This window comes from Myotis brandtii, unplaced genomic scaffold (assembly GCF_000412655.1).
Source record: "Myotis brandtii unplaced genomic scaffold, ASM41265v1 scaffold115, whole genome shotgun sequence".
Taxonomy (NCBI): domain Eukaryota; kingdom Metazoa; phylum Chordata; class Mammalia; order Chiroptera; family Vespertilionidae; genus Myotis; species Myotis brandtii.
In genome coordinates, this window is record NW_005353967.1 from 11,468,693 (window position 1) to 11,487,893 (window position 19,201).

General features: G+C 34.0%; 1 protein-coding gene across 10 annotated transcripts in view; it reads left to right on the plus strand.

The window, feature by feature from the left end:
• Window positions 1-19,201, plus strand: part of ERBB2IP (erbb2 interacting protein) — a 117,427-nt gene that overhangs the window by 94,464 nt on the left and 3,762 nt on the right. For 5 of the 10 annotated variants that reach the window (XM_005857950.2, XM_014549136.1, XM_014549132.1 and 2 more), the window contains 7 exons: window positions 2,080-2,194; window positions 3,946-4,129; window positions 6,269-7,817; window positions 12,142-12,285; window positions 14,917-15,033; window positions 17,632-17,841; window positions 18,830-18,922. In XM_005857950.2, the coding sequence (XP_005858012.1) occupies window positions 2,080-2,194; window positions 3,946-4,129; window positions 6,269-7,817; window positions 12,142-12,285; window positions 14,917-15,033; window positions 17,632-17,841; window positions 18,830-18,922 (2,412 nt within the window). The remainder of the gene's footprint in view (window positions 1-2,079; window positions 2,195-3,945; window positions 4,130-6,268; window positions 7,818-12,141; window positions 12,286-14,916; window positions 15,034-17,631; window positions 17,842-18,829; window positions 18,923-19,201) is intronic. The other 5 variants (XM_014549146.1, XM_014549155.1, XM_014549141.1 and 2 more) reach the window with 4 other exon arrangements.

Genomic DNA, 19,201 nt, shown 5'->3' on the forward strand with positions numbered 1-19,201 from the left:
AAAAGTACTAGGAACTTTAATTGTTTAATTGTTTTTGTAAATAAAAATGTTATAAATTATTGAAAACAACACCTAAAGTGCATTATGATCTGTAGTTATGATGATTTAAATAACGTGCAGTTTGCCCAAAAACGTGCGGTCCCCAGCGTATGTCTTAGACATTTCTGTGCGGTACACAATGTGTTAAGAGAACAAATAGACAAGGAAGGACAAGTTTGTTTTGGATAGGTGGAATTTGAAGAAATGACAAAACCATCAGATAGACATATTCATTAGATAGTTGGGATCTTTAGCTCAAGTGAGAAACAAAAGCTAGATTATAAATGGGATATATGTCTACATTAAACATAATTATTGAAGAAAGTGATTCCATCCAGGGGGAAAGAATAAGAAAGGAAAAAATATGAGCTAGCTGCAGGAAGATTGTGATGTGAGCAAAGGAGAAAGGTGGGAGGAGATGTAGAGACTGCAGTTCCCAGGAGCCCAGGAATAATACAATTTCATGAAGGAGAAGTCTGGCCAGCAGTTTAAATGCTGCAGATATAAAAGATTAGAACAGACCATTTGCCCCTTCTTATCCCATTCATTCTGTCACTAAGTCCTGTTAATTCCAAAATTTCTTTATCTCTTTGCTAGCCATCACTGCCATTGCCTAAGGACAGATGCAGTCTCTTTTCTTCAGGGCTATTGTGAAAGCTAGATGCCTTTCTGCCAGTCTCTTCCTATACCTTCTTAATACCAGCATTACTAGTTTAAAAGATAGTCTGATCTTGTAAGTTCCTGGCTTGGCAACCTCGAGTCACAGCCAACACATACTTAATTGAGTCCATACTCGGAGCATAATCTTTCACCATGTAATCCAGTCTCCCTTTTCTGTCTCTCCCACACTTATCCTGAGCTCCAGCTGCATGGCGCAGATTTGCCATCCTTTCTTATTTCCGTCCTTCCTCTACTCAGAATATCATTCCTTTCTTAACTCACCCATCACAACTAAACCAAATTACATTCTTTTCCTATTCTACTAATGCTTTCCATCATCATACAGTTTTAAACAGGGTTAAAAAAAACACTGTGGCCCAAATCTGGCCTCTGCCTGTTTTTGTATGGCTTGCAAGCTAAGAACAGCTTTTACATTATTAAATGGTGGAATAAAAATCAAAAGAATATTTCAAGATATGAAAAATGGGATGAAATTCAGTTTTACTGGTACATAGCCATGGTCATTAGTTTATATTATTGTCTATGACCACTTGTCCACACGGCAGAGTTGAGAAGTTGAAACAGACTATTCTCAAAGTGCAAAATGTTGACTAGCCTTTTCACTGAACATTTGCCAACTCCAGTCCATATCTTTATTATGGCACTTATGAGTACCTAAAAGTCTTAGCACTTTTAAGAGAACACCTATTTAAAACCTTTTATTTATTTTATCATATTAGTAGAATAATTTAAGCTGATTTTATATGTAATATATACAATATTAAATTTTTCCCATTAATAGGTCTTTTTGTTTCCTACCCAAAATAGCTCTCAATGGTAGATAGCTTGGGATAATTGCCAAATATTAGAGAAAAATTCCTGGAGAATATAAAATTCTGTCTTCAAATTGGGCAAAAATTGTTATTAATTTATATTAGTAAAAGAACATCTCAGTTCTTCTGATTCCTTGGAACCCAGTGATCCTTGGAGCCATAAATTTGAGGATTATGGGAAGAAGAGGTTTTTGTTGGAGCAAACTGTTTTTCAATGGCAGGGATTGTGTTTTATGTATTTTTATTTCTCTGGCACCTGACATAGTACTAGGCACATAGTAATCATTAATACATTTGAATTAAGGTCTGCCCCAGGAAATTATCCCATAGGTGCTTTGGAATATTGTTAATAACTACCACAGTTTTATTGCTGTAGCTTAAAAATTTTTAAATCGTATACTACTTTTAGTCACTTACTATAAAAAGGTTTCATATATGTTCTAAATATTCTTTTCTCTTTATAAAGTTCTTATGACGTAATATTTATTCATTTAAAAAAAAACAATCCATTTTCATAAATGTTTTCACTCTTTTGTCTTTAAATTAGGAATCTGAAGAACTTTCTTCTGATGAAGAGATGAAAATGGCAGAGATGCGACCACCATTAATTGAAACCTCTATTATCCAGCCAAAAGTGGTAGCACTTAGTAATAGCAAAAAAGGTTAGCTGTGAAGGAAAGCTCTGAGATTAGAAATGAGCTGAATAAAATGTATAATTGTTTTGGAATATCATTAAATGTCATTATGTTATTTAAAACACTTTTTAGCAACAATTTTTAAAACATACTTTTTTGAAAGGTCTTTTTCTTCTCTCTCTTGTTGTTAAAGGAAAATCTTGATAGACCTTTTTTCTTCCCTCATGCATGTCTACTTACAAGGACATGGACTTTATAGGGAGACAAGTCTAGATTATGATTCCATTTCTACCACTTATTTACTGTATGATCCTTGAGGAGCCTAATTTTATCCATGTGTACATATCTAATTTGACATAAAGTAAGGCTAATGAAGGAGTTTGTGAATATTAAATATACTAGATTATTCAATGTACTGAAACCTAGCCCAATACTGGATGTATAGTAGATGTTTGTTATTATTTTATCTATCCCAGAACTTATTTTAAACCATTCTTTTTCCAGCCATTCTTTCATTTAACATAAAAGGGGACTTGAAGGATATCTGTCTCTTCCTTTTAACCTTCCCTCACTCCTCCCCACTAGTGTCTGAACATCTCTATATTACCTCCACCAAGTATTGATCCAGCTATTGCCTTTATGGCATTAATGAAATTTGCTAGCAAGGTGCTCCTCAAATAGCTTGGATTTCATAATAATAATGGTGGTAATATATGTTGAATACTTACTAATTGCTACTTGCTATATGCTAAATATTTTACATGTTATCTAATGATCACAATTGTCCCATGATTTGGAATTGGAAGAAGAAGGATATATCTAGGAAAGAAATTGTTACAGATAGTTTAACATTATTTTAAAAATTCATAATCTGAGACCCTAATACCTTAAAGTTGAATTAGAGAGCCCTCTGCTACTGTTTTTAACTGTAAACACAATCTAGACTACTTGAACTGAAATATTTGGAACAGCAAAAATATCCTTAATTCAGATTCATGGAATCTATGACTGTATCTATATATATACTCTTTCTATGATTTGGCTAGAATTGAGTTAGTTAAAAACATTCTTGAGGGTTCTAAGATATTATGTTATCTTTTTTTATCACTACTTTTAAAAATACTATTTATACTACCTACCTATACTGGAATATGAATATTGTCTATTTCTGTTTATATTATTGTTACACATAAAGCCATCTCACATATGAAGAGTTCAGTATTCATGTACAATTTTTTTAAATGATTTAAAAATATGAAGAGAGAGCTGACCTTGTGAAAATTTTTCGATTTGTTTGGTGGTTGTTTTTTGATTGACTGCATTGCTCATTTTTATTGTCAGAATAGATAAAAACAATTCCTTACATGTATGATATAATTTCTCCCCAAGATAAGTTTACATAAGGCTATAAACTATACTTTGAAATGAGTGGGAAAGCATATTTACTAAAACTAACCCATAGCCTTAGAACACATTGAATAATATAATCTTGTCAGTAATTCAAACTAATAAAATTCTGGGTAACCTAACTTTGGTTATATTTTTAAAAAGTAAAGGTATCTGTCACTATTTTAAAATTCTTTCATGTTTGTGTGTATTAAGGCTGAATTTTTATAGATGCCTCTGGTTATCTATTAATTTATATAATTCTTTACCTTATACGTTGAACCAGGGCAATATAAAATGCTATTTGTCATCACTGGGAAGTATTTCACACAGGATTTTTGGTGACTTTATCAGTGGCTTGAGTTTTTTGTTTGTTTCTTTCTTTCTTTCAGATGATACAAAGGATATAGATTCTTTATCAGATGAAGTTACACACAATAGCAATCAGAATAATAGCAACTGTTCTTCTCCATCCCGGATGTCTGATTCAGTTTCTCTTAATACTGATAGTAGTCAAGATACCTCACTCTGCTCTCCAGTGAAACAAACTCATATTGGTATTAATTCCAAAAGAAGGTTTGTAAATATCTTAACAAAATAATTTATTTTTACAAAAAATAGAGCTAGAAATGCAAATAAATATATATGACCAACCTAAGGATTTCACAAATATAGAAGTGATTCAGGCAGTATATGGTTTCTTCTCCACTTTATTACTAATTATTTTAGCTTTTATACATTTCCCTTTTAGTTTTTTAAGGGGGCGGCGAAAAGATTTAAAATATGTTCTTATTTTCTTCATTAAAAGGTTGAACAGTTCTAGATATTACAACATAAATAACCTATTTTGGGGTAATTCAATTAGAAACTGATACTTTTAGGATTAGAAATGCAAGATCATTTTGGGGTGATGCCCCAAATTAAAGGATTTATTTAAATACTTTTGATTAGTGATGTATCTTTGGATTAGACTTAAATTTATAGGTCAACTTTTCTAAAAAGGCTTAATTCCTACATGTTGGAATTTAGCTGGAGTTTAAAACGAATTTATTATTTGGGCTCTCAAATTTGGTTATCAAAGTAAGACTGTACCATTTTACTTTGATGTTAATCTATCAGGTAGAGTATTTGATAGAAAGATTTGGGTTACTACTGAACCCAAAGCTTAATGTATGGATATTGCTAAATATTTTTTAGAGTTCAATTGTTGTTATGCTCCAGGCGACATAGTTAAGTCAAATTTTTGTATGTATTGATTCATATTGTTGGAAAAGAAAAATGCCTTTTTTATCTCAAAATGAGTTTAGCTGTTATGTAGTTGTAATTATGATTAATCATTTATATCTGTTCTCTGAATTTGAGGTTAAGACCCAGTATGGTAGATTATTAATTTTTATAACCTTTTAGATGTTAAGATAATGAGTAATTTGTTGAATAATAAAATTTTACTGATGTTGGGAAGTAGTTTAGTATATTCTAAATCATGTTTTTTATATAATGAAATAAAGGCTAAGAAAGATATAGCTGTATCTCTGTTGTATTTCTAATCATGAGTATTATTTGTTACCTAATGGAAAGATTAATATTAAGGAATATTTGTTGAAATATAACTTGACTACTTTTTGAAATACAATTCGAAGACACAATCATGTTTTCATATTACCAAGCAGAAATAAAGTATTTTCTGTAATTTTGGAATATCACCTTTAAATATTTCCCAAATTCAATGTAGATTAAGTTTACTTTCAGGTTTTTGTGTATTTTATTTGTTTGTTTGTTTTTTGTGTGTTTTTTTTTTTGTTGTTGTTGTTGTTAACCCTCATCGAGGATATTTTTTTCCATTGAATTTTAGAGGAAGAGGGAGGTAAGGAAGGAAAAAGAGAGAGAGAGACATCACTGTGAGAGAGACACAATGATTGGTTGCCTCCCACATGAGACCCCACTGGACCAGGGATCACACTTGCAACCCAGGTAACATGCCCTTGACTAGGAATCAAACCCAAGACCCTTTGGTGCACAAACCAACACTCTAACCATTTAGCAACACCAGCCAGGGTTAATTTCAGTTTTGATATTTCATATTTTGTAGAGCTATTGTTTAGTTCTTCATATAATTTCCTTATCTATATATTTGAATCTAATAACAGTTATTATGATAACTATAGCTAATATAAGGTTTCGGAATTATTCATAAAAATGTTCTGTGCGTTTTACTCAACTGTTCAAATTATTGGCTCTTTCTCCATGTATCTGCCCATCTTTCAAGCATGTCATATTTTAAAGTGTATTTTTATTTATTTCAGAGAGGAGGGGAGAGGGAAAGAGAAACATCAATGATGAGAGAGTACCATTGATCGGCAGCCTCCTGCATGCCTCCTATTGGGAATCAAGCCCGCAATCCAGGCATGTGCCCTGACTGGGAAAGAACCGTGACCTCCTGGTTTATAGGTCGACACTCAACCACTGAGCCACACCGGCAGGGCAAGCATTTCATATTTTAGCACATTTGTGAAAAGCTGTACCAGAAGAGGACACATAATTTTTTTCTTTACTTAGCTCAAACTATATTGTGACTAAGTGATTTATGACATTGATGAAAATTAATCTTGATTATAAATTTTCAGATAGTTTTACTTTTCTCCATTTAATATAAATCTCCCATTACTAAGAAAACTGGGCTTTATGATGTTTTTGATAACATTATTTTTGTTTTAGGCAAGAAGATGAAAATTTTAACAGCCTTTTACAAAATGGAGATATTTTAAACCATTCAACAGAGGAACAATTCAAGGTTCATGATAAAAAAGATTTCAACTTACCTGAATATGATTTGAATATTGAGGAACGATTAGTTCTTATTGAGAAAGGTATTGACTCAATAGCCACATCTGATGAATCTCACAAATTAGACCATATCAATATGAATCTTCATAAACTTATAACCAATGATACATTTCAACCAGAGAGAATAGAAAGATCAAAGGCACAGGATATCATGCTTGGAACGGCCTTTTTAAGCGTTAATGCTAAAGGACAAGCTGAGCGCTTGGAAAATGGAAACAAGTGTCCTAATCTGGAATGTGTAAATAAGGTGAATGGACATTCTGAGGAAACTCCACAGTCTCCTCGGAAGACTGAGCCCCAGGACACTGATCCTTCTATTGATATGGGTATTTCCAAGAGCACCGAAGATCTCTCCCCTCAGAGAAGTGGGCCAGTTGGGTCTGTTGTAAAATCTCATAGCATAACTAATATGGAGACTGGAGAGCTAAAAATCTATGACATTCTTAGTGATAATGGACTTCAGCAGCCAAGTGCAACAGCTAAAGTCACATCTACTATTGATGGAAAAAATATAGTCAGGAGCAAGTCAGCTACACTTTTGTATGATCAACCATTGCAAGTATTTACTGGTTCTTCTTCATCTTCTGATTTAATATCAGGTACAAAGGCAATTTTTAAGTTTGATTCAAATCATAATCCTGAAGAGCCAAATATAAGAGGCCCCGTAGCAAGTGGTCCACAATCTGCGCCTCAGATATATGGTCCTCCACAATATAACATCCAGTACAGTAGCAGCGCTGCAGTCAAGGACACTTTGTGGCACTCCAAACAAAATCCCCAAATGGATCACGTCACTTTTCCTTCTCAGCGCCTTCCTCGATCAGAGAGCACAGAAAACCACAGTTATGCTAATAAACATTCTGCCAATATGAATTTCTCTAACCATAACAATGTTCGAGCTAATACTGGATACCATTTACATCCAAGACTTGGCCCAGGAAGACATGGGGAAATTTGGGCCATCTCACCAAATGACCGACTCATTCCTGGAGCAACTCGAAATACAATTCAGCGACAAAGTAGTGTGTCCTCTACAGCCTCTGTAAATGTTAGTGAGCCAGGTCCCACAAGGCGGGCCCAAATCCCTGAAGGAGATTATTTATCATACAGGGAGTTACATTCAGTGGGAAGAACTGCTCCAATGATGTCAGGATCACAGAGACCTCTTTCTGCACGAACATATAGCATTGATGGTCCAAATACATCTAGGCCTCAAAGTGCTCGACCCTCAGTTAGTGAAATACCAGAGAGAACTATGTCAGTTAGTGATTTCAATTATTCACGGACTAGTCCTTCAAAAAGACCAAATGCAAGGGTTGGTTCTGAGCATTCTTTATTAGATCCTCCAGGAAAAAATAAAGTTCCTCATGATTGGCGAGAACAAGTACTACGACATATAGAAGCCAAAAAGTTAGAAAAGGTAATTAAACATGTATTTTTTCATTCTTCTCACGAATTTACTGATTTTCCTTTACAAATTTGGCATTCTTGGGGTTTTTTTAAAACAAGGTGAAACAAGATACTCTGGATTATTGAATATATAGGATGTCCTTAAAAAATGTATGCATACACTTTGAATAATTATAATGGCAGTGTTTATTAAAATACATTTCATTTTCAAAATTGAGCTATCAGCTGTTGAAAATGTATACATTTTGGGGGGACACCCTATATATTTATATTCTAGGAGTTTTTCCTTGGTGCTGACAATAGAGTTCCAAGTTCCGACTTGTCAGACTCAGAGCAGTTGAGATGGTAGTATAAGCTTCTCTCCCTTCTTTTACTCCCCAATATTTTTTTGATAGGCTTACATTCATTTTATTTATTTTTGTGTATGGTTTTTAGATTGTGCCACACATACTATGAATAATACATGTATATACATATGTACCTCTGTTTAGCATTTTCTGACCTCTTGTCATCTATTAATAATTGATTATGTAAATATGTATGCAAAAAATAAGCAGTTTATTGTACAGTTAACAGAAAAACAGATGTACTGTAAATGTAAATATTTCATCTAAGATTTTTTCCCCCCAGTTATATGACTAACACTGTCACTGACACAGATGGCTTCTGGCATGGCATTACTCTTTTCGAATTGCATTTGTGACCTATTTAAACTCACTTGTCTGGCTCTACTATAGTGTATAGATGTTTGTTTTTTGAAAGAAGTTAACATTTTTACATATCCTGTAAAACTCATATATTAGTGTCACAGTTCTGTGCTCAAATGTATAAGGCATATTCTTTCTTTAGGATTTAGCTTGGTACCTCTCAGTGGATTTTACCCAAGAATTATCTTACCTCTGTTTATTAAATATAAGATACTGGTTTTTTAAAAATATACAACCTCAATTAGTCATTATTTTAAAAAATTCCTTAAGTCGAATTTTTCAGAAATAAACACCTAAAATATAATTAGTACCTTATATCAGTCCACATTGCATCTCTGCCTGTAATTGTTAGCTCTATGCAATGCTGTTCTCTCAACTTTAAATAACTAAGCCATCTGTAAGGTTAGGTAACTTCATTCTCATCTATTTATTGTGTTTCAGCTATAACTTTGTACATACAGTTGAGGTTCTTTGAACTTGTATGTTTTTGCTGACAAATTTGGAAATCTCTTAAGCAGAGAAGTAATATAGCTGTTTTATAAATAAACTTCTGGTGTGGTACTGGGTTTGAGGAGGAGAGGCTACAGAGTTAAGTTGACTGGGTGATGAAGCCATCTAGTAGTAGTCCCGAAAATACATGAGAATATATTAGTGGAATTGAGGGAAAGAAATGAATTTAAGAGGCAGTTCTGAAATAGACTTGATAAGAATTTACTTTTAATTGTAATATTCCTATAATCAGTCATTGAATCAAGAAATTAAACTTGAGATTGGTGCCTGGAATAACTAACTGGTTTTGAGGAATGCTAGTAACTACTACTGAACATAGAGGAGGAATAGCAGATTTGGAGGATGAGCTGAGTTTGTTTACTATACTATACTATACTATACTATACTATCTTATATAATTAAAGGCTAATATGCAAATCGACCAAATGGTGGAACGACCAGTCGCTATGATGCCTACTGACCACCAGGGGGCAGACGCTCAATGCGGAGCTGCCCCCTGGTGGTCAGTGCACTCCCACAGTGGGAGCGCCGCTCAGCCAGAAGCTTTGCTCAAAGCTAGTGAGTGCAGCGTTGGTGGCGGGAGCCTCTCCCCACTCCGTGGCAGTGCTACGGATGTCCAATTGCAGGGAGCAGGCCTAAGCGAGCAGTCAGACATCCCTTGAGAGAAGCCGGGCTCATGGCTGGCAAGTGCAGTGGCAGTGGTGGGAGCCTCTCCCACCTCTGCGACATCCCCCAAGGGGTCCCAGACTGCAAGAGGGAGCAGGCTGGGCTGAGGGACCTCCCCCACCCCCAGTGCACGAATGTTGTGCACCAGGCCTCTAGTATATTAATATTAGTTGACATCTCCAATGGCTATTTTCCCATTACTTTCCTTTCTGACAGAGAGTGCCTGGACTTTAGTAAATGGAAGCAAGTAGCAGCCACTACATTGTTCATTGTGCCTTTCTGCTTTTTATATTTAGAAATTTGCCATACGGTTGCTTGGAGAGTATATGAAAGTAGTGTCTCAATTTTGCCCACTGGTAATTTAGAGATGAGAATTGAAGTGAAACGAGGAAATGCATAGGGCAATGTGATGTAGACTCCAAACTGGAAAGTATTGATTGACAATGGTGGAGGTTGATGAAAGATCTCTATTTGCTCCTCTGTAATCCCCCTTTCCTCCCCAAAACATAATTCTGATGGCATGGTGGACATTTGAAAAATTTCTTCAGGGAATTTCACAATGCCTTTCCTACCTCTAGGGGTAAGTCCCCCAATCAAAAGTTGCTACTTTGCCCAGCTGGGAGTTTATTAATAATATAGAAATAGATAAGTTATTGACCCTTACTTGGTTTTGAAACGTTGTGGTAGTCACACCTCTCCCACCCCAACAAACTACCTAGAATCCACACATATAAAATAGGTTTCACCTCAAAAATCTCAAGACTTATTTATAAATAAAATTTAACAACACTGAAAATGAATAAAATTTTTTATTTCGAAGTTGAATTATTAAGTCAGCATTTGCTAATAGTACTTATTAAATTAAAACAACTTACATACGTAAGCACTCAACCAGATATGATTAAAGATTAACACAACATGATAATTTTTATGTTCAGTTGCTCTTATGCAACTGTTTGCATGTAATGAACAACAATGCTCAGGACATTTGCCGAACACTGTTCTGTTCAGTGTTTCCATGTGTTGTGATGGAGTGCAGTTTTATATGAGTGTCTGAGCAAAGCCTGAATTAAAAACCAGACCTGTTCTGAGCATAAGCCTTCTTATTCAGTGAAATATTTACAAAACGTCATATGTGTTCAAAGATGGCATAATAGGCTTTGTTTCAAATCTACATATCCTTAAACAGGGTCAGTCAGTCCACTCAAGTTAACAACATGTTAAAACAAACCATGTGTATGTAACTGTGTGTATAATTTCTTTATTTTTACATTCTAACCAGCTGTTTATGGAACCTCTGAATTGCCTCTGCTAAATCCTTATTTATCGTGAAATGGTTTGGAAAAGTACAGGCCTAGCCTATTAAGTTTAGCTTTTTCTTTAGTTACTACTTTAAAATCTACAAAATAACTAAAAATTTACCTTGTAATTTTATAGATCCATTTAATTCTGGAATGTCATGTTAATGTTTCTTAATAGTAGACATCAATTTCATAATCTGGAGAAGGTGTATAGTCCCTAAGAGTAACATAGAAATGCTTGTAACGTCATTTCATATTTCTTCATTACAAGCCATGCTCAAAATGTGGTTTCTCTCAGTTTTACCATCAGACTCTAAATATTCAGGAACATGACTAAAAGCATTTACATGAAAGAATAGCAGTTAACAACTCTGGAAGTAAAGAAGCAGGAATAATGAGAATCAGGCAGTGCATTTACTGAGGTACATTTTTCAGGCAGCCCTAGGATTAGTGATTAGACATTTATATAAACTCAATATTTGGAAGGATTCTATCAATTGTTCTTTGTATTGAAGCAGCAAAGGGCACTACTAACTCCTAAAATATAATGTTTTTTATATCTATTTATTTGGATGGGAGAAAGTTTTTATATGTGCACTTTCTAGTTTTTGTTTTTATTTTGGTAATTATAGAGCAGTGGGAGCCTTTTAAATGTTATATCCTAAAATTCTGTGTTTATATTAAACTTTTACAATGGCCAAGAGCCTAGTATGTTTTGCCAAATATAATTTGTGCTATATTATGTATTTAAACTCTGCTTTTATTTAATAATAAGATAACCTCTGTAAAATGAAGCAGACTCTAGAAATTTATTTTGACTTAACTGGTTGTTGGTAAAATTTATCTTTAGAGAGGAATTAGTTTGTGTCCCGTGTATAGCTGTACAGATACATCTAGGTATGACATCAATTCCTATTTTTTGATGTCTAAACTTGAATGGTGGGATTACATGTGATTTGTGTGTATATTTGTATGTTGTCATGTATCTATATGGTAAATAGTGCCAGTTTCTTTCAGTGGCACTGAAATTCCATGTTGCATGATATTTCTGTGTGGTATTGGGCTTACTTGTAAATGCATCTATACATAACATGTCTTGTAAATTTTGCATGCTACACTAATCTGTTAAATCTATCCCCTCTTCATTCAGAGCGTGCTGTCACGGTCCTTTAATTCCAATTTCACTGCTGTAAGCAGCTTTCACTGTGGCAGCTCTAGGGACCTGCATGGCAGCCAAGGCAGTCTTGCCTTTTGTGTTGCAGACGGAAGAGGTTCTGGTGGGCACATTTTCCGAGTGAGTACCTGCAGTAGACCAGTACTTTAGTGCACAGAGAGAAACAAACCCCACATTTTAATGTTTTAACGTTTCTGGAAAATAAAATTTGCTGTGGGGTTAGGTATCTTGTTACCTCCCAGTTCCACCATGGCTCAGTGCTAAAACTTGCTGCAAAGCTGATTTAGTCTTTATCTCTTAGGTTTCTATGGTCATAACTAAGGATGTAGTCAACTCTTTTTTTATGTAAAAAATGGGTAAGCAATAGAAATAACTGAGAAGGGTTAAAAATTATTATTTGTAGTGCTTTCTCTCTTGAAACTAGCTTGCTCTCCCTAAACTCAAGATTTTAAGACTGTGCCATATGTAATCCACAGAGGAGTTGTGGGGAGCAGTAGTTTTCATGTTAGTGATTGAGTATTGGCCAAAAAAAGCACTAAGAAGTAAGTGGAACTAAGTTTGATCATAAGTAGCTAAATATAAAAATTGAGGCTGAGAAATTGCAATAAGTACAATGAAAAGACAAAACCCAAATTCTTTATTACCCACATTTCAGCCATAGTCATTCGTGGTGAAAATGAAAGGTTTATTCTTTTAATAGTGAAAGTTAAGGATAGGGTGTAAGAATAGCAGAGAAGGAGAAAGAACAGAACAACTCTGGCCTGGCTCTGTTTTAAGATTTTCTCTTCCTAACAACTTGAGGTAGTAGCATAGCCTCCAAATAAATATTTCCTCTGCCCCTCTCCTTCCATCCTGAAAAGACCTTTCTCCCTTATGACCTTATTTTATCCCCTCCCCAGTTTTATTTCCATATTGACTCTGCTTACTTTGGGGTGCTTTGCTTTTTCCTGAGCATCTACTCTCCCCATCCTCACCCCTTCTTAATATACTCATGATTTGTTCTAGGATAGGAGCTTGGCTCTGACTGTGTCTCACCCATCTTGCTTTGCCTTCTGTCACCTGACACCACTTGGTTTCTATGTTATGTTATAGTGGCAGCAATCGTTTTGTAACTTACCAGATTGAAACAGGGAGAGAGAGGGTTCTGGCACTATTCTAGCTGAAGTCAAAGTAAAGACAGGGGCCTTTATTAACTCAGGGGTAATCTTGCAGTCATCTGGAACAATTGTTCTTTACAAATTCTTACACATTAATATTTTTTGCTTGTTATTCTTAAATTCAGAGCCTTTGAGTCTGTTGTTGCATTTTACTTTTTCAATTATAATATACTTGTTCTTTTAAAGATTAAATAAACATAGTTGTACATTCAGGCTTGACTTTAAACTTAAGCTATGAGCTAAGTTGATTTTTATGCATTCTGAAAGCACAGCTGAAAAATGGAGAAGGAAAATAAAGTTTTCATTTAATTAAATACACAAAATTAGACCAAAGTACTAAAAATGCTAAGCCATGGTTTGAACTAGCAATTAACCGTACATGATAGATCTGTTGCAGATACAGTTTCTAAGATTACATTATAAACCCTTGGGTTTATATGTATCCTGTGGCATATCATAATGAAGTAGATTCAAAGTATTTTTCAACATGATGTAATTTGCATATTTATATTGCTACCCATGTACTGTTTTGAAAGTAACAATTTCTCTAGTTTTCTAAAATATAGCTAAGTGTATTTAGAATGAAATTAAAATGAAAATTTTAGGTATCTTGCATCCCAGTATATTTATAAGAAATGTTCAAGATAATGAAATTGCATCTACTTTTAATCTAAAACTATCAGTGAGATAAGCTATAATATAAGGGTATCACTTGACATATAAAAATAGGAATTCTGGTTAGTTAATTTTAAAAGCATTTCCCCAAACCAGTGCTTTTGAAAATATGGAGCTGACTAATATTAGTATGATAAAATTAGGGTAAAATAAGTTTTATTTAACGGTATGTTTATTGGTACTGCTCATCATTTAAAAGAAAATCCTCGGTGATAGACTATGCTGTTGAAAGAACATCAGGTAATTTTTTTGCCAAAAAACTTTTTGTGGTGCTCAACAGGAATATATTTTAGTTGCTCTTAAAATTTGGGACTCTTAATTGGATTAAGAGTGTGTCTCAAAGTGTTACAGCTAGCTATTATTGTAAATAAAACTAAAAGCATTATAAAGAAATAACATTGTGTATCTGTATATATGTTTTATATATTACAAGAACAAACAGCCCTAGCCTGTTTGGCTCAGTGGATAGAGCGTTGGCCTGCGGACTGAAGGGTCCCAGGTTCAATTCCAGTCAAGGACATGTACCTGGATTGTAGGCTCAATCCCCAGCCCTGGTCAGAAAAAAAACAAAAAAAGAAAACATTTTGCCATTAACTTTGGAAGATGGCTAAAAGTGCTAGGTTTTTTTTTTCCAGTTTTATTGAGATGAAATTGGCATAACATTGTATTAGTCCAAGGTGTGTATCTTGATAATTTGATATATGTACGTATATATTGCAAAATGATTACAATGATCAGTTTAGTTAACATCAGTCATAAAGGTACTCAGATTGATGGCAGTTGTGATGTTAATGTTTCATTTGGTTCTTCATCTTTCTATAGCACTATTTTTTTCCTAATCTCTCAAGTGTCATCATCATTTGGTTGTACATCTTAAAGATCATTACTTCTTTATTTTTTATTTTCCCCTAATTTGAAGCATCCCCAGACATCCTGTCCAGGAGATCCTTGTCAAGATGATATATTCATTTCAGGACAGCACAACTACTCATCAGCTACACTTAGTCACAAAGATGTTCCTCCAGACAGCTTGAAAGTAGGTGCTCAGGAAATAAAGTGGTATCTGTGAGCTTACTATGTTTGTTGTTTTTGAACTAGAAATAGCATAGATGCTTTAACACTGAAAATACTTTTTTGAGAACTTTCCTTCCTTGCTTAGTTATTAGTAAGGATTTATTTTTAAAATAATTGAGAAATAGAAAATTGTATTCTGCTATTTTTCAATTTATTCCATGATTTTTTCCTACACTAGTGAATTATTTTGTTGTATTATTTTGTATGTCTATAGTATCACCTACTTATTTTATCATTTGAATCAAAGGGATTTTGGCATTCGTGATAAACCTATTTGAAGAGTTAAACTTGAACCTACCTTAAATTCTTCATTTGAAATTGTTTTACTATTACCAGGAGCATATTAAAATACTTTAAATGTAACTTTTATATGTGGTAGAATAGATGATGGTTTATTATTAATTTTGTAGCTAAAGTGTCACTCATTTAGAAAGTTTATTTTTCTGTCACCAAAGCCAGATAGATAATTATTTTCTCTTCTTTTTTTTTTAATATATACATTTTTTTACTGATTTCAGAGAGGAAGGAAGAGGGAGAGAGAGATAGAAACATCCATGATGAGAGAGAATCATGGATCGGCTGCTTCCTGCAAGTCCCCCACTAGGGGTCGAGGCCACAACCCGGGCATGTGCCCTTGACCCGAATCGAACCTGGGACCTTTCAGCTTGCAGGCCAACACTCTATCCACTGAGCCAAACCGGCTGGGGCGATAATTATTTTCTTTAGTACTCTCTTCTGTCCTTTCTCTTAACTAATTCCATATCCTAGTATAACCAGATATAATTATGAAGCATAGTTATATATGATATAAATTTTTATATTGTTCTTGAGAGTAGAAACCCAGCCACATAACATTTAACTTCATACATATCTATCATTTTTTGGTTTTTCTTTTAGTTGAGCTCTGTTATCCAGTTTTGTTTTTTCATTTTAAAATCCATTGTATGGTTTAGATTGCTGAGTTTGTTTTATCCTTTTTATTGCTCTTAGCCACCTGTGTATTATACATAGCTTAATATATTACCCGAGTACGTTTAACATTGATGTAGAAAGTCAGGCACTAATAAGTATCTGGGTGTCAAGGAGCCTTAAGAATGGGTCACAAGTAATTATTGTCTGGAGAATTCTCCACAGGAGAAAAGTATTGAATTTGCACATAGGAAAAAAATGATATAAACATGGAGAAAAGCAAGTTCTGTCTACCGAGTTGTGTGTAAGTAATAAAGAAACAGCACAACTACTTAGGTACTCCTGGGCAAACTAACTGCTTCAAATCTACAGTGATCGAGTGGCAAATACCCAGTAAAAGACTTTTCAGGAAATACTGACATCTTTGTGCTAATACCATCTGTCATTAAACACTCACATATGTTTCCAGTCCTCAGAATAAACTAGCTTCTCAAATATAAAACAGTGAAAAACAGGACTCTTTTAAAAAGTGAAAATCATCTTTACCAAAGCAAGGTTTACAAAGAAAAGCATTTCCAATTTTTCTACTTTTGGATAATTTTTAGGGAAATAGGGTTCAGATATTTCCCTCACAATTTTTCTATGATTTCCATGTGGATGAGGTCATCTTTTATTAATAATCAACAATGATGTTTTAAGTAACTGAATAGCTTAAACATTTATTTCCTCTTCCAATCAGAATCTCTTCACATGCAAATATTTACAATACAAATGTAACCTTATTTGCCAGACAGGTTCCTCACTAACAGAATAAGCTATTAGCCAAATGCTACGAGGTGATTTTATTTATTTATTTTTAATTAAATCTTTATTGTTCAGATTGTTACATTGGTTCCTCTTTTTTTACGAGGTGATTTTAAATTCAGATTTAATCTCTAAAAATGAAAGGCGTTAAAACAAAGGTAATTCTCTTAAAACACCAAAATAATCTCAAATATTTTGTTTAGCATGTGAAAAGTAAAATAGAATGTCAAAGTTTTGTTTTTGTAGTTACTATTCTATGGAATTAATATTTAGAGAGTTTTGAAATTGCTAACTGATACACAGCACTACATAGCTGAATTGGCTTGTTAATTCTAGAAAGAAAGGAATAAATATAGAAAAGATACAGGATTAGGAAAATATTCTACCAAAAAATTACTTTTGTTTTAAAGAAAAACCATTGGCAAATGCATGTTTTATGTACATGTGAGAAATTAAAGATAGTATAGGAAAAGATACCCTTTTAATGGGCTTACTTAAATTTAAGATTTTTGGCATACTGTTTACCATTTTAACATTTGGTTATGTGAGAATAATACATGCATTTATATCAGACAGAAAAGCAAATATTTGAAAATGTAGGTATGATTTACTTTCATTTAAAATCTTTGAAAACTCATTCTATCATCAAGCACTCAGGCAAGTTTAGAATTAAAACATAAACGGGGTTTTTTTAATTGTAAAATTAGAAAAAATAGTATAAGTGGCATGACACTGTGATTTAGAATGTTAACCTCTAGTCCTTTTGAAATGCTCCAAGAAGAAAATCCAACTATTTGTATTAAGACATCATTATTGGTCATTTTAAGACACTTCATGTTTTTCTTAGATGCCTTTGAGTAATGGACAGATGGGCCAGCCTCTCAGGCCTCAGGCAAATTATAGTCAAATACATCACCCCCTTCCTCAGGCATCTGTGGCAAGGCATCCCTCTAGAGAACAACTAATTGATTACTTGATGCTGAAAGTGGCCCACCAGCCTCCATATACACAGCCCCATTGTTCTCCTAGACAAGGCCATGAGCTGGCAAGGCAAGAGGTAAGAATGATCAAGAATATTTGAAATATGAGACTAAGCTTTTAATGTATTTTATAGGTTATTTAATTATTAGCAATAAATCCATATAGAATTTTAACATAGTTTTTTTTAACCATTTTGTGTTTAAAGGTCTTGTTTCCTGTTAAGTTTATAAAGTGTTAAACTTTGTGGGTTTTTTTGACTTTATGACCCCAACCCCCATTCTCATTAATTGACATAAGATGTAGTGTTTTAGGCATGATTTTCTTTCTTTCCTAAGGTGGTTATTTTTCCCAAACTGATTGATGAAAGCAGACCTTCTTCAACAATATAAATAGGCCATTAAACTTTTTTTAATATATATATTTTTTTATTGTTAACAGTGTTATAGATGTCTCCCATTTTCCTCCTCAGACCATTAAGCTTGAATTGGCATGTTGTGGTTTGCTATGGTTATTTGACACTCGGCTTGTGAAACTTGACTTTAGTCTCCAAACTACTTTGAGAATTAAATCTTACAAAGTACTTTAAAAAAAAAGTCGCTAGTCATATAGTCATATATTTTGATAGCTTATTGATAAAATGATACTATTAGAAACTTAGAGAACAAATGCTTTATTCATTTTGGATCTATGGATTGCCCAATAGACAGAGATACTATGTAATGTAGATGTTTCATAAATAGAAACTAATAATGTACATGTTTTATGTGTATGCTATGTCTTTAAGATCCATGTCTAAAAAATACAATAGGGTTAACATTAATTGGTTGCCTATTCTCATAAAACAGCAATAGATTAAGTTATGAGCTTTGCTTTATAATCCTAGCTGTGCCGTTAACTCACTAACTCATTAACATAATATTCCATGTCATAGTTTCACTTCATCTGCCCAGGTATTTGTTTTAGATGAATCCCTACATAGTTATGTTTGTTTGTTACAACTTAATATACCAATACTTAACTATGGATGTTACTGTGTTGCAACTTACCTTATTTTGATATCTCAGATTCGAGTGAGAGTTGAAAAGGATCCAGAACTTGGATTTAGCATATCAGGAGGTGTTGGTGGAAGAGGAAACCCATTCAGACCTGATGATGATGTGAGTTTTATTTATATATTCTTTTAAAAACCCATAAAGTTTTATTCACTATTAATATCTATTATCCTATATAATAAAAGCCTAATATGCAAATTGACCAAACGGTGGAACAACCAGTCGCTATGATGTGCACTGACCACCAGGGGGCAGATGCTCAGTGCAGGAGCTGCCCACAGGCCCCAGGCCAGCCGAGGCAGGTGCCAGTGGGGGCCCCCCAATTGCCCCGCTGGTCACCCCACAGAGGGAGGCAACTGGCAGCAGCAGTGGGGCGATCGGGGG